Source organism: Neoarius graeffei, chromosome 2, assembly GCF_027579695.1.
Source record: "Neoarius graeffei isolate fNeoGra1 chromosome 2, fNeoGra1.pri, whole genome shotgun sequence".
Classification (NCBI taxonomy): Eukaryota; Metazoa; Chordata; class Actinopteri; order Siluriformes; family Ariidae; genus Neoarius; species Neoarius graeffei.
The window spans coordinates 98,086,007-98,102,005 of NC_083570.1; the positions used below are offsets into that span (position 1 = coordinate 98,086,007).

The following is a 15,999-nucleotide window of genomic DNA, read 5'->3' on the forward strand; positions in this document are numbered from 1 at the left end:
AAAAAAAAAAAAAATCAGTGAAAAAGACTTGCAGACATTTAAACAACTTTTTTTTTTTTTAATAAGTACAACACACAAAGCAACTATGCAAAAATCACTCCAAAGTCAGAAAACCAAACAAATCCAAAGATCACGCAATGGTGCAAGCAAGAGAAATGAAACAAACTGCAAAGTGCAAAAAACATACACAAACTAATGATAAAAAAAGGAATTAAAACATTATAAAACATCATATCAAAAGGTAAAACGAAACATCAGCTAACTGAGGTAGACTAAACCACGGAAATCAAAAGCAGCTTCAACTCTCCAGACTTTCTGATCTTTATATTGAATGTCAAACTGGTGGAGAATGCGTCTTTTTTTTTTTTAAATATAAAGCTGAACATGTTACTTGATCAAACTCTGTCATCATTTTGTTGTTTCTGTAATAACAGCCAATGACATCATCAGCGTAAGATGGACCATCTCTGGCAGTTTCTAGACAGTAAAATTAGCGTAGCTTTGCAATGTGAAGAGATTTTATTCATTTCATTTGTTGCTTATTTATTTATTTATTTATGAATATTACTTCATTTTTTTTTTTTAGTTTGGACATTGCCAATCCATGTTCCTACTGTCTCGTTCTCTTCTCAATACTTAAGAAACAAGCTTGGAGGAGATGCTAACTGCTCTAATACATCTAACAAGCTCCATCTGTGACTGTGACATCTTTGAGATTTTCATTTTCAACTGTTTAAATACAAGAAAGTTGATCAAGGACCATGGTTCTACTTTACAAAGTCACACTCTCACCCAAAACACAATTAATCTCAGGGATTTCTTGCCTGCCACATGGCATTGAGGAGCTGCTTGGCGGCGGCTCGGTGAACTTCAGCCTCCATGTTGCTGGCGCAGGTGCTGGGCAGGACATGGACAACGCCGTAGAATGGCATGGCCAGCCCTGGCACCACCACCCTGTAGGCAAAATACAGGAAGCCATCAGGGCCTGTGTGGTCGTAGCGGATGTTGAAGAGCGGCACGCCAAGCCCGTACAGCTCACACAGCCAATGCAGCAGGTGCACCGAGTCGTGCAGTGGCTCCTCTGTGCTCCTGGGCTTTAGGGGTAACATCACACTCGTCATCTGTGGGGTTGGACCCCCTACTGCCCCTGAGAAGACCTGCGGGTGAAGAGGAGAGGGTGGAGTAGGAAAAGGTGGAGGATGCTCTGGGTCTCGGCTGAGCTGGAAGCGTGGCAGGGTTAAAGAATTCACAGCTGTGGATTTCAGACCGGAAGGGGCGAGAGTACTCTCTTCGTCATACTCCTCGTGTCTGGATTTGGCGCTTCCGGACATCCATCGGACAGAGATGGACACGCCGTACAGCTTCTTGAAGGCTAAGGAAAGGAGAAAAAGGTCGGGTTGATAAGGGAACCTGGTTCTATTTTTAGCTATACTGAAGGAAACACTGCAGAGATATTCACTCCTGGAACTTGAAAAGTGGGTCAAGCCTCAGTTCAGTTTTTACTGAGCATATTTTAGATATATTTAGCCAACCATCCATCCATTATCTATACCATTTATCCGTCAGGGTCGCAGGGGAAGCTGGAGCTGATCCCAGCTGACTTTGGGAAAGATGTGGGGTTCATCCATCTCTCACAGGGTTAACACGGAGACGAACAACCATTCACGCTCATGGGCAATTCAGAGCAGCCAGCTGACCTCATCCACATGTTTTTGGAATGTGGGAGGAAACCAGAGCATCCGGAGGAAACATGTAAACTCCAGTCGGCTGCAAGGTTCAATCCCAGAACCTTCTTTCTGTCAGGTGACAGTGCTAACCACTGCGCTGTCCCATATAATTTATTGATATTTATTATATAATTAACAATTATTCACGTCAGTCGAAGTGAATATCGGTGATTATTATACATACAGGACACTTTTTTTGGTGGAATAAAAACGTGTTCTGTTCCCTTCTGGCGGGCTTCATTGATTTGGTTTGATAGGATGCAATATTGTTAGCATATCGTTTATCCTATGTGTATTACGTCACTCTACACAATGGAGAATGAGTGTTGAATATGGTTTATGATATTGCATGGTTGTCAAGACATGACGTCACACGCCGGAGATGTAAAACTTCCGTGCTAGCGAGCGACTGGGACAATTTGTAAACAAACATGGCCGCCAGGTTTGCGTCGTTAAATATGGAAGATTGAGAGAATTTTGAAAGAGAGAAAGACACGTTGAACACCAGAAAGGAATGTGTATGTACAACAACAACAGCTGACTTTTTTCCATGGTATATCAGATATATTCCATTCAGCTACTCGTCTTCGACTCGTTCAATATCATGCTAGCTGAATGGAACATATCTGATAGACCACTCAACGCCGGCCAATATTATTTAAATAATAACAGAGACGAAGTCAAGGTTATTATTTTCAGAGCCTGAAGTGGATAATTGTTTTAGCACAAATACACAGGTGATCATTTTTATAAAGTCACATAAAATACTTTGTTTTGAAATCGATAAAATAAATCACAACCTCACCTTTGAATAGTTTTAGACCAAATTTCGTAGTATCTTTAGTGCTTTTAAGAACAGCATTTTCTTTCATAATTTGTAATTCTTCCTCAATTACAGTGACAAAGCCGTCACTTTGCCGAGTCACTTGAGGCGATTATTGAGAAAGTCCAAAAGACTAATCGACAGTTCAATCGTTTTGGGTTAGGTTAAAGTTAGGTTATGGCATTGGAAAACTGGGGGTAAGGATTGATTTAAACATGCAATAATAAAAGGATAAAGAACAGGAGACCTGTATTTACAACCACAAAAAGCAAGCGAATCTAAACACTCTTCATTCCTCTTCTCTGTGCCAATCTGTCTTCATCTCATTATCTCTAGCCGCTTTATCCTGTTCTACAGGGTCGCAGGCAAGCTGGAGCCTATCCCAGCTGACTACGGGCGAAAGGCGGGGTACACCCTGGACAAGTCGCCAGGTCATCACAGGGCTGACACATAGACACAGACAACCATTCACACTCACATTCACACCTACGGTCAATTTAGAGTCACCAGTTAACCTAACCTGCATGTCTTTGGACTGTGGGGGAAACCGGAGCACCCGGAGGAAACCCACGTGGACACGGGGAGAACATGCAAACTCCGCACAGAAAGGCCCTCGCCGGCCACGGGGCTCGAACCCAGGACCTTCTTGCTGTGAGGCGACAGTGCTAACCACTACACCACCGTGCCGCCCCAATCTGTCTTCACCATCCAAAAATTAGCAAAAAATAAACCAGCCAAATTCTGTCTTACGTTTCCTCAGTAGAGATGGTGTTTCCATCAAGTTAGTCAAGTCTCTTTTCAGACCCATGTAACAGCAACTTGAAAAACTTGTCTGAATCACACACAAAAGAAAAAAAAACATCATAAAAACAATATATTTCTTATTTCCTTTCTGTCAAAGTTCACCAGTCCATGAATGAATCCATTTTCAACTCGCATTTACCAACACAGCACAAGAGTCGAGTGCACCAGTATTATAACTTAGAAAAACATTCGGTTAAAAAACATTTTTCGGTGGTTCCATGGGAAAAAAAAAAAAAAAAGGGTTAACTTACCATTTTGAAAGAACACAGAAGAAATGATTTATCATGGCAGGAGGGCCTGAATGATCCAATCAAAATAAACAAAGGGGTTATGTTCAGTCTGTCTCCAGTACGTCATTCTGACCCACCCAAAAATGATAAACTGTTTAAGGATCCAACTTCACAATTCAGTCCTACATCGTTCACAATCAGGGCGGCATGGTGGTGTAGTGGTTAGCACTGTCGCCTCACAGCAAGAAGGTTCTGGGTTCGAGCCCAGCGGCCAACGAGGGCCTTTCTGTGTGGAGTTTGCATGTTCTCCCCGTGTCCGTGTGGGTTTCCTCCGGGTGCTCCGGTTTCCCCCGAAGACATGCAGGTTAGGTTAACTGGTGGCTCTAAATTGACCGTAGGTGTGAATGTGAATGATTGTCTCTGTATCAGCCCTGAGATGATCTGGCAACTTGTCCAGGGTGGACCCCACCTCTCAACCATAGTCAGCTGGGATAAGCTCCAGCTTGCCCATGACCCTGTACAGGATAAGCAGTTACAGATAATGGATCGTTCACAATCGTTATCAACTACTTTCCAAGATCTATTTTCTCTGGATTTGCTTGACACAGACTTTAATGGGAGCTTTTCAAACCGCTGTAATTCAACCACAATTTTACTGATATGCGGTTTCCCGTTAAACCAATAACCGTTTCATCCCTAATATACACAAAGCAATATTTATATGGGCGGTCTGGTGGAGCAGTGGTTAGCACAGTCACCTCACAGCAAGAAGGTTCTGGGTTTGAACCTCAGTCTACAAGGGGCCTTTCTGTGCGGAGTTTGCATGTTCTCCCCGTGCCTGCATGGGTTTCCTCTGGGTGCTCCGGTTTCCCCCACAGTCCAAAGACATGCAGGTTAAGCTAATTGGCTACTCTAAACTGTCCACTGATCAAGCTTGGAGATGGATGGGCTACACCAAGTTTAAATGCCCTCAACACACCAATGACAGACTGGTAAAATGTCAACAGTGGTGCCCTTACAGCCCATACTGGCTAGATGGAAAAGACGACAAAGAAGAATATTTATATATGGGTCATTCTAGAATTCAGGATACATTTCGTGTCTCCGAGATAAACCTTTTATTATTATTTTCCACAAAAGAAATCTTTATTGAATCAGTTTTGAACAATAATGCAAAATTATGATAATCTTTCACCAAGAGCAATGCCTGATGTACATTTTAGACCCAATTTATCCATAAAAACATGAACTAAATGACTCCCAAACCTCCCCCTGCATTACTGGCTGTCTTCAACTACTTATTCAAGTTGAGTGTATGAATCAACATGAAGCGATTCAGTCTAACAATCTGTTTTCTGGGGGCCTATTCTATTAACTGCTATAAAATCAATTGCATAGAAAGTCTATTTTCTGTATTATGGGAAATCTCAGTCATAAACACATACATTTTTAAAAAAAAATCTGTCCCAATGTTCTTGTCAACTCCGTTACCTCAGCTATAAAACCGCATAAAATCCACAAAAGACTTTTAATAATACGCATGACCCCTGCACCGAGTGATGTCGCTTCCTCTGGCAGGAAACTTCAGAAAGGCAGTGAGGTGTGTTATGTTTCTTCTCTCATTAATTTGAACAAAATGTTGAGGACTTTACACCGACAGTGGATTAATTATTCGTCAAATCTGTTATCGGAGTTAATCTCTCTCATTAAAAAAAAAAAAAAAAAAGATTAAAATCCATAAAATTGTTCTTATACATGCCACGTGGTAGCTAGTTTGAGGTTAGCACGTGGAGTTAAGACACAAAATGGTGGAAGAGGTCAATTCTGTTACCGTCGATTATGTGAACGGATCGCCTAGTTTAACGATAACGGTGTTGACAATGACTTACACAGTCAACACCTGAAACGTACACACAATTATAGAAAGTGCCATAAAGCTATGATCCAAAAAATCAACCTCACTGAGAGGGACAGACAAAATATTTGTTTGTTTTCGCCATCTTTGGTCCTACATAGTCAACATGTGTGATGTTGACGGATGGCGCGCGCACACACACTTCACCTCATTAGCCAACACTCTTCTGATGTTTAGCATCCTCCGTATTCTCGCTGCATCTTGACGTGGCCGTGATGACTCCTCCCACAAAAGTTTCAGCTCTGTCTAATCTTTGCTGTAACTGTTACAAACTAGGCTAAGGCCACACATCAAAGTATCACAGGCAAAACCAATTAAAGTCAATATGAATCTGAATAATTCCTGTCATCCTGTTATACTATTCACTGATTTATGTTCGGATTTTGATTGCTCTTTGCTAGGCCTTAATTATTTTCCCACCTCTGCTGTGTCATGATGTGGAACAGCAGCTTTCTTGATTTGCATCAGATTAGCATAAATTAGCATTAAGCTCGTCAGTGGAGGATCTGCTCAGTGTGGCGTTTGAAAGACGTGCGCTGCAGGCACCCTGCTCTCCACGGTGCAACGTGACGAGCCAAACCATCAGCCTGATGCAGCCATGAAAGCCTCCTGCGTTTCACACGGCGCTCGCTCGCTGCGCCACACACCATCCACTGACGTATATTTGAGTTGTAAACTGATGCCTGAAATCAGACACGAGCTCAAACGAGATGAAAACTTGAGCTTCAAGAATGAGAAATTTGTTTTCTTCTTAATTAAACTTGGATTCTGAAGTGTTACATAACCGTGTGTATGAGCTCATTATCAGACTGCAAAAAGAGCAGAAAAACTGCAAGCTGTGGAGGAACTGGAAGTTGTGGAGGAAAGGGCAGGGCTAAAAAAAAAGTCCTTGCAAAAGTCTTTCATTAACTGATTAGGAGTAAAACAACAAAACGTTTTGCAAATGTGCACTGAAATGGCTAAAATGACGACAAGCTTGGTAGTATATGAATAAATGATACCAATTATTAGCATTTTATGAACTTGATCCATAATTTACTTTCCATCTTCTTTGACCCAGTTATCCAGAACACTTCGCACTGCACCACAGCTCTGTTCTCTGGCACTCGCCACCAATCTCACACCACAGTTTCGCACCTTGTGCATCAAAAACGAGCAACGGGTCACATGCATCCCAGAGTACACAGGATGTTTGGTTCTCTTCCTGGAGTTTGAATCACATCTGTAATCAGATTGCAGGTGGTCACAAACGGGCTGTTTGAATCCACTGGACTAATTAGAACATGTAAAAATGGTGTGTTGGGTGAATTTCAGTATTGGATTTATAAGCATCAGATTTACAGTCTGTTACTTCGATTTCATTTGGAGCCTCCAACCTGCTGAGAAAATGACAGAGTGGAGAAAGAGTGTCAATTTTTACATTCTGTCCAAGTACCAGCTCGATGCATGAGACGAAATATTGCTGTCTAGAATACTGTGATCCAAAATACTGGCAAGACAAATTTGCTACTCATTATGGCCCTTTTATCAATATAATAGAAACTAGAAGGGCACTTGGTAGAGTCCATCCCTCCACCAAGCCACATACACTAGCAGCATCAAAATCAAAATCACCTGAACCAAGGATAATACTAAAGCTGTACACCAAATTTCATCCAAATCCGTTCACTACTTTTTGAGTTGCATTAGGAAAAGGCAACCTGGATACGCATATATAAAGTTTCAACGCAGAGCCAGATACATTCGTGAATCCAGGATTTTTTTTTTTTTGGCTTTTCCCCAGTGTAACTCCAAAAGTAGTGAACAGAATTTGATGAAATTGAGGAAATGTAGACCATGAGCCAAGGAACAACTGATTATCTGAGTCTGCATCAAAATCTAAATCAATTGTTCCTTGGCCCATGCCCCACCTTTCTTCAAAATTTCATCAAAATCCGTTCACTACTTTTGGAGTTACGTTGGAAACAGACAAAAAAAAAAAAAGAAAAAAGAGGAAAACATTACCTCCTCCAATAAAGTTGGAAGAGATCCAGTAAACTGTGATTGGCAAGATATGATGTTTCATGAATCACACCTGAACCCTGTCGTGCTGCACTCGGATCTGCGCTGGTTACCTCCACTAACTTTGTTGGAGAAGGTTATGTTTTCCCCTCTGTTTTCCAACGTAACTCCAAAAGTAGTGAACGGATTTTGATGAAATTTTGAGGAAAAGGTGGGCCATGGGCCAAGGAACAATTTATTAGATTTTGATGCAGATCCAGATAATCAGTTGTTCCTTGGCCCATGGCCCACCTTTCTTCAAAATTTCATCAAAATCCGTTCACTACTTTTGGAGTTACGTTGGAAAATAGAGGGGAAAACATAACCTTCTCCAACAAAGTTGGTGGAGGTAACAAGTGCAGATCTCATCGTACGACACAGTTCAGGTCCGATTCATGAAACGTCATATCTTGCCAATCACAGTGTAAGAACGATCAGGTGTTGATCAACGTGGTGGCTGCAAACCCTCATTATTTAAATGTCATGCCCCTATATATTCCTGGGACCGTGAGTTGCCCAGTATGGCTAATTTTGCACGATAGATTCTTTGACGACAGTGATGCACGCAAAATCACCCATGATAATTATTGGCGCCTTGCCCTCTTGGAAAGCTAGCCAGAACACTGCTGAATCATGCAATTGCTGAACAGAACTACATCAGTACAACTGAACCACGTCAGTGCTGAACTAAACCATGTTGGATCAGCAGTGTATTCAATCACTGCATGTTGTGCTGTCGAAAAGAGGGAGACTCACCCCTTTAATAATACAACCCTGATTCCAAAAAAGTTGGGACAAAGTACAAATTGTAAATAAAAACGGAATGCAATAATTTACAAAATCTCAAAAACTGATATTGTATTCACAATAGAACATAGACAACATATCAAATGTCGAAAGTGAGACATTTTGAAATTTCATGCCAAATATTGGCTCATTTGAAATTTCATGACAGCAACACATCTCAAAAAAGTTGGGACAGGGGCAATAAGAGGCTGGAAGAGTTAAAGGTACAAAAAAGGAACAGCTGGAGGACCAAATTGCAACTCATTAGGTCAATTGGCAATAGGTCATTAACATGACTGGGTATAAAAAGAGCATCTTGGAGTGGCAGCGGCTCTCAGAAGTAAAGATGGGAAGAGGATCACCAATCCCCCTAATTCTGCGCCAACAAATAGTGGAGCAATATCAGAAAGGAGTTCGACAGTGTAAAATTGCAAAGAGTTTGAACATATCATCTACAGTGCATAATATCATCAAAAGATTCAGAGAATCTGGAAGAATCTCTGTGCGTAAGGGTCAAGGCCGGAAAACCATACTGGGTGCCCGTGATCTTCGGGCCCTTAGACGGCACTGCATCACATACAGGCATGCTTCTGTATTGGAAATCACAAAATGGGCTCAGGAATATTTCCAGAAAACATTATCTGTGAACACAATTCACCGTGCCATCCGCCGTTGCCAGCTAAAACTCTATAGTTCAAAGAAGTCGTCGTATCTAAACATGATCCAGAAGCGCAGACGTCTTCTCTGGGCCAAGGCTCATTTAAAATGGACTGTGGCAAAGTGGAAAACTGTTCTGTGGTCAGACGAATCAAAATTTGAAGTTCTTTATGGAAATCAGGGACGCTGTGTCATTCGGACTGAAGAGGAGAAGGACGACCCAAGTTGTTATCAGCGCTCAGTTCAGAAGCCTGCATCTCTGATGGTATGGGGTTGCATTAGTGCGTGTGGCATGGGCAGCTTACACATCTGGAAAGACACCATCAATGCTGAAAGGTATATCCAGGTTCTAGAGCAACATATGCTCCCATCCAGACGACGTCTCTTTCAGGGAAGACCTTGCATTTTCCAACATGACAATGCCAAACCACATACTGCATCAATTACAGCATCATGGCTGCGTAGAAGAAGGGTCCGGGTACTGAACTGGCCAGCCTGCAGTCCAGATCTTTCACCCATAGAAAACATTTGGTGCATCATAAAACGGAAGATACGACAAAAAAGACCCAAGACAGTTGAGCAACTAGAATCCTACATTAGACAAGAATGGGTTAACATTCCTATCCCTAAACTTGAGCAACTTGTCTCCTCAGTCCCCAGACGTTTACAGACTGTTGTAAAGAGAAAAGGGGATGTCTCACAGTGATAAACATGGCCTTGTCCCAACTTTTTTTGAGATGTGTTGTTGTCATGAAATTTAAAATCACCTAATTTTTCTCTTTCAATGATACATTTTCTCAGTTTAAACATTTGATGTGTCATCTATGTTCTATTCTGAATAAAATATGGAATTTTGAAACTTCCACATCATTGCATTCCGTTTTTATTTACAATTTGTACTTGTCCCAACTTTTTTGGAATCGGGGTTGTACAAACACAAAATTAAAGGGCTATTCTTCGGTAGCGGTGCCAAAATTATGAAGGTATTAAGATCGCCTCAAAAGTAGACGGCCTTTTGATTTTATAAAACTGGTGAAATTTAGTTCCCTCTGAAATTTGGTCATTGTGGTATAGTTTTATTTCTGTAATATCTAAAAAACAAAACAGGCCATTCTGTGGCTGGGAAGTTATTTAATTTGAGGGGATTAAAGCAAATAATGTGCATGAAATTGTTCACTTCGTGCAGTCAAGCAGACAGAGGAAGTCAATGTGCACATGTGCAGGCTTACCTCCTCCTTCTTTTGGGTTTTATGGCAGCTGGCGTCCACAGTGTTGCATTACTGCCATCTACAGGTTTACCTTTGACTGTGCACTGACAGTTCCATCATTGTCGCTAAACGAACAGCTGATCACACGGAGGTGCTCGCTGACCGCCGATATTTATTAGTTTGCTCCTGCGTTTCCTTTCCTTCGTATATAACATAACGTCTTTTCTTCTCGCTTTCCGTTACTGTAGTCGGTCTTTCACGTTTCATTCGCACACTCACGTCCTCCATTTTTCTCTCCTGTTTCAAATTTGTATCCCACAATGCCTTGCACGAACGGGGAAAGCCCACCACGTCATGCATGACGTAGTATCTTGAATTGGGTCATGGTGAAGCAGGAAAAAATAGCGGAGAATTTTGGGCCACGTGGCTCTAAATTCATTAATTGTTCTGTTTAAAAAAACAAACAAACAAAAAAAAATAACATTGGAAGTCTGTGATTCGAATTTGGTAGCTTACAGTCCACTAAACAAAAATAATTGGGTGTCGGGGAAAATTATTTTCATGACCTAAACCTGAAAAATATGAAAGGCAGACTACCTTTAACTTGTCAGCTCAGTGATCTTGGTAATGTCAAGGTCAGACGGCAGGCTGCAACTAGTTTTCGACTACTTGCGTCTTCCTGCGATAACAAAATCGCAGGTTCTGCTGTCTGATCTGGGCATAAAGTATAGACTCCAAGGCAAAATGTACTGAAAACCATATTTAAAAAGTTAAACAGAGTTAAACACAGCCAATTTTTCTATGCTTTTTTTTTTAGGATCAAAAGATATGCCATACAGTGTGAAATTTTTATTTAACACCATTATCTTGAGTACTGTAACTAAAAAACGTTACCACATTTTGCTGTGAATGTAATTCTGTTACCGAAGAACTGCCCTAAATCATATTAATTAAAATAAACAACGGGTAAATAAGGGCGGCACAGTGGTGTAGTGGTTAGCGCTGTCGCCTCACAGCAAGAAGGTCCTGGGTTCGAGCCCCGGGGCCGGCGAGGGCCTTTCTGTGCGGAGTTTGCATGTTCTCCCCGTGTCCGCGTGGGTTTCCTCCGGGTGCTCTGGTTTCCCCCACAGTCCAAAGACATGCAGGTTAGGTTAACTGGTGACTCTAAATTGACCGTAGGTGTGAATGTGAGTGTGAATGGTTGTCTGTGTCTATGTGTCAGCCCTGTGATGACCTGGCGACTTGTCCAGGGTGTACCCCGCCTTTCGCCCGTAGTCAGCTGGGATAGGCTCCAGCTTGCCTGCGACCCTGTAGAAGGATAAAGTGGCTAGAAATAATGAGATGAGATGAACGGGTAAATATAAAATCGTTGGATGAAACAAACAAAAAATAAATAAAATAATAATAATAATAATAATAATAAGCCTTGCTTTATGGGCTACATGTAGAATAGAAAATGGTTTCAGCTAAAACAATTATATTTAAGCATGAAACAACGTTTTAATTACAGATCATTTAGTGTGTGCAGATTTGTAATACAGATGAGAAACAAATCAACAGGTGAATTTGCTTCATGACACTTCAGTGATCAAGAACGTTTCATTTGGTAAATAAATTCGTCCTTGATTGCTTCTGTCCTCATTTCTCCGAAAGGAGGAACCAAGAAGCGAGGAAACAAAAACAAGGAGGTGCAAAAAACAAAACGGAAAACGAATGAGCATACCTTGCATCAACACCTTCTTGGCCATGGAGGCAGCGTAGTGGGAGGAGTAGTGCACGAGTGCAGAGACGTCCTTCTCCTTAGGCCCGGTGGTCCTCATGGTGACGCCCTCCACTCCGTCAGTGATTTGCCGCAGCACCGTCAGCAGCTCGTTGCGCTCCATGCTGTGAGGCAAATCGCTGAGGCACAGCTGCCTCTTCTCTGTGCTCCTCCTGACAGCAAGCCTGACGCCACTCTGGAGCGGGTACAGGTTTAGAGCCCGGATGGCGGCGGCTGCGCTAGCCGCGTCTCCATATTTGGCGTAGGCGAAGCCTCGGTTCTGTCCGCTGAAGTTCATCATGAGGCGGAACTCGTAGAGCGGGGCCACGCTCTGGAACAGCGGGATCAGCTGGTCCTCATACACGTCCCGCGGGATCTGACTTATGAAGACCTCACAACCTGGACCTGGTGCCAGACCTCTCCATCCTGGTAGATGAAGAAGAAAGGGGGGGGGGTTAAAGAGAAGTCATGAGAAAAGTAAACATGAGGAAAGGGTAAAAATGGGTAAAAACACTTTATAAGCAACTGTCAAGGTCACTGTGGATCTGAGGAACACAGCGTGAGGCAGAAACAGGATTCACGGGGCACCATGCACGCACACACACCTACAGGGTTTCCCCTGATGCAGGATTCCTGTGTATTTGATGCAGATTGGAATGGAAATACACCCCCCAAAAAAAGATTTTTACACAACCTTGACATGTTTATTTAAAAAACAAACAACCCCCCCAATCCATTAGTTTTTATACATTAGTCACATTTACGCGTTTGGGTGTCTGTGTTATCGTGCGTGTTATCGCACGCACTCCTCGAATGACAAGCACCTGCCCTGGATTAAGCACAATCAAAGTCCCTTCCCACGCCATGTGGCGCATAGGCCGGCACTGATCTCCGTTTCCGTAGCCCTCGGCCTCTCACCTATTACATGGCGAGGGTTACGGGGGGGGGGCTGGTCCTCTGGTAACCGCGAGAGTTTGACTCTCCACTCGCATCTGTATTACAGCGTGCCTTGCCAGATGGTCTTTGGTATGACCCCGACCGTGAGTAGAACTCGCGATCTCCCGATCGAGAGGTGGACAGGCTAACCACTAGGCCAACTCGCGGTATCAGTCAAGCGCAATCAGTGCGTGCATAAAAGGACACTGCACACACACCTACACGGTGCGAAGTATTGTGTTCATCACTATTCCTGAGCCATGTGCTATTGCATTGTCTTCCTGGTTACTGACTCTCGTTTCTGTTTCCGATCTTGTCCTGCCCACTTTAGTCTGTTTGTGCCTCGCTCGACCCTTTTGCTTGTTTATCATTATTGATACAGCCTGCCGTTTTGGACTACATGCTTCTTTGTTTCTTTTATAATAAAAGACACTCTTCCTGCACACACATCAATCTCCTCTCCAGTCAACATGCGCTTACTGACAGCACTTAACAAAGCAGATCAAAAAGCAAGTATAGTTATGATAATCATTACGTTTTAATGACTGTCACTCACCAAGTGCTATAGTAATTGAAAAATTACCGTACGTGTATAAACGTTAGTGTAAAGGCCTCTGCATGCTCTTGCGACAAGGCTTTCGCAGATAGCTTTTCGCAGACAGTTGTAATTTATCGTTGAGCGGGGAGTAATAGGCGTGCACGATGTTATTCACCGCCACAACACAAGGGGGCGCGAAGTCGCGAAATCGCTAGGAGTAGTTGGTGGGTGTGGTTAGTGGAGTGTTTATCCTCCGGTTACTTATAATGACTAGAACTGGAGTCGTATAGATGTACGTACTTCCTCACTTCCTCGATCAACCGCTCTTCGTGCTGCTCCATCTTCGCTCGTGTTTTTAAAAATGGCGGTCGTGAAAACAAAACAAACCGGGAAAGTAGGGAAGCGGAAATGCGTGTACAGCGGATGTAGAGTGGACCAATCGGAGCCCTCTTGTCTGCGACGCTGTCTGCAGTGGTCACAATTTTGGGGAGGTGCGCGCAGAGCATCTGAGAAGGGGGGGGGGGGGGGGGGGGCTTCGCAGACGCCATCTGCGAGGACTGGGTTGTCAGCATAAATTGGCCTTAAGACTGTTATTTGACTGGTTATTTCAGCAGCATCTGTGCCATTTCTGCATCAAAAATGATAACAGTATTTCTGAGTTCTGCTAGAATATTAAGCCGAAAGAACAAAGTTTATACAATGGTGTTTTTCAGAAGTTAGACAGTGAAATAAAAAGAAACAACTCTCGATTTTTCCATTCTTTGTTCAATAGAATGCATTATTATACATATGGGCCACTTTTTCAATGGAATAAAAACGTTCCATTCCCTTCTAGTGGGTTTATTGATGGCATGCAATATAGTTATCATATCGCCTATCCTCTATGCATCACACCGCTCTCCCCAATCAAGAACAACACCTCACACATCGGAGCTCATGCAAATATTCAATGACAAAACTTTTCTGTCGTGCACACGCACAGTTATGTCTTTGTCAGCTGGGAGAGAGAGAAGATCCAGTGCTAGGTTTAAGCACTAAATAAATAAACTGAAAACTGAAACGTGGAAAAGTATGGGAAAAGTGACGGAGACTTTTAGAAGAGGACTTCACTCAGCAAAGCCCTTTTGTTTTGAACAACTGCAATGGAACAATTAACTACGACCAAAAGTAACTTTGAACTTAAACGGTCAACCTGGATATAACTTGTATATAAGTTGGTTTGTTGTTCAGGCTTTTTGGACTTGGACCATTTTTTATTGATCGAACTTTGACTTTGTACAGTACATTGGATTGACAGAACATTGAATTACATTCGATCAGAATCAGCATTCAGTATTGGTAAGTTACCCCCATTCTTAACTTTTTGTAAAATCTATAATTTTACAAAATTATATATTTAAAATAAAGTTCTGTATAATCAGACCAGAAACACACTGACAATGGAGGTGAAAGCAGCCAAGAGGAGCTATGCTGATAAGATTAAAAACAGCCTTCCAACAAACGAGCCGACGTCAGTGTGGAGAGGCCTGCAGAACATTACTGACTATAGGAGACCATCCCCCAACACTGCAATGAACCATCAACTGGCTGACGAGCTGAATGTGTTTTACTGCAGATTCGACACATTCACACCTCTCCCCCCTTCAGTCATTAAAGACCCATTTACACCCCCTACCATTCTACCACCCCCCACCTCTGACCCCCCACCAGCACTCAAGACCTGTGAAGAGGATGTCTGTCAGCTTTTCCGCAGACAGAAGATCAGGAAGGCACCTGGCCCAGATGGTGTGTCACCCTCTTGTCTGAAGATCTGTGCTGACCAGCTGGCTCCCATCTTCACCCAGATCTTTAATAGATCCCTGGAGCTGTGTGAAGTCCCCTCATGCTTCAAACGCTCCACAATAATCCCGGTTCCTAAGAAAACCAATATCACAGGACTGAATGACTACAGGCCTGTTGCCCTCACATCTGTACTCATGAAGTCCTTCAAGAGACTGGTGTTGTCATACCTGAAGGACATTACAGACCCCCTGCTGGACCCCCAGTAGTTTGCCTACCGGGCAAACAGGTCAGTGGATAATGCAATAAATATGGGTCTACACTACATCCTGCAACACCTTGACACTGCAGGGACGTATGCCAGGATCCTGTTTGTGGACTTCAGTTCGGCATTCAACACCATTGTTCCAGACATCCTCCACACCAAGCTCACCCAGCTCACTGTGCCCTCCTCCACCTGTCAGTGGATTACAAACTTCCTGACTGACAGGAAGCAGCAGGTGAGGATGGGGAGCATCATATCCAGCACTCGGACTATCAGCACTGGCACCCCCCCAAGGGTGTGTGCTCTCCCCACTGCTCTTCTCCCTTTATACCAACGACTGCACCTTAAGAGACCCGTCTGTTAAACTCCTGAAATTTGCGGACGATACAACGGTCATCTGCCTCATCCGAGATGGTGACGAGTCTGCATACAGACGGGAGATTGAACGGCTGGTCTGTTGGTGCAGTCAGAACAATCTGGAGCTGAACACGCTCAAAACTGTGGGGATGACAGTGGACTTTAGGAGGAAAAC

General features: G+C 43.0%; 1 protein-coding gene across 1 annotated transcript in view; it reads right to left on the reverse strand.

Annotated features, from left to right (window-relative positions):
- Positions 1-769: 769 nt before the first annotated feature.
- Positions 770-15,999, reverse strand: part of dnd1 (DND microRNA-mediated repression inhibitor 1) — a 47,656-nt gene continuing 32,426 nt past the window's right edge. The window contains exons 3-4 of the mRNA XM_060915255.1: positions 11,914-12,375; positions 770-1,372 (exon numbers count right to left, since the gene is read on the reverse strand). Of these exons, the coding sequence (XP_060771238.1) occupies positions 810-1,372; positions 11,914-12,375 (1,025 nt within the window). The 3' untranslated portion in view covers positions 770-809. The remainder of the gene's footprint in view (positions 1,373-11,913; positions 12,376-15,999) is intronic.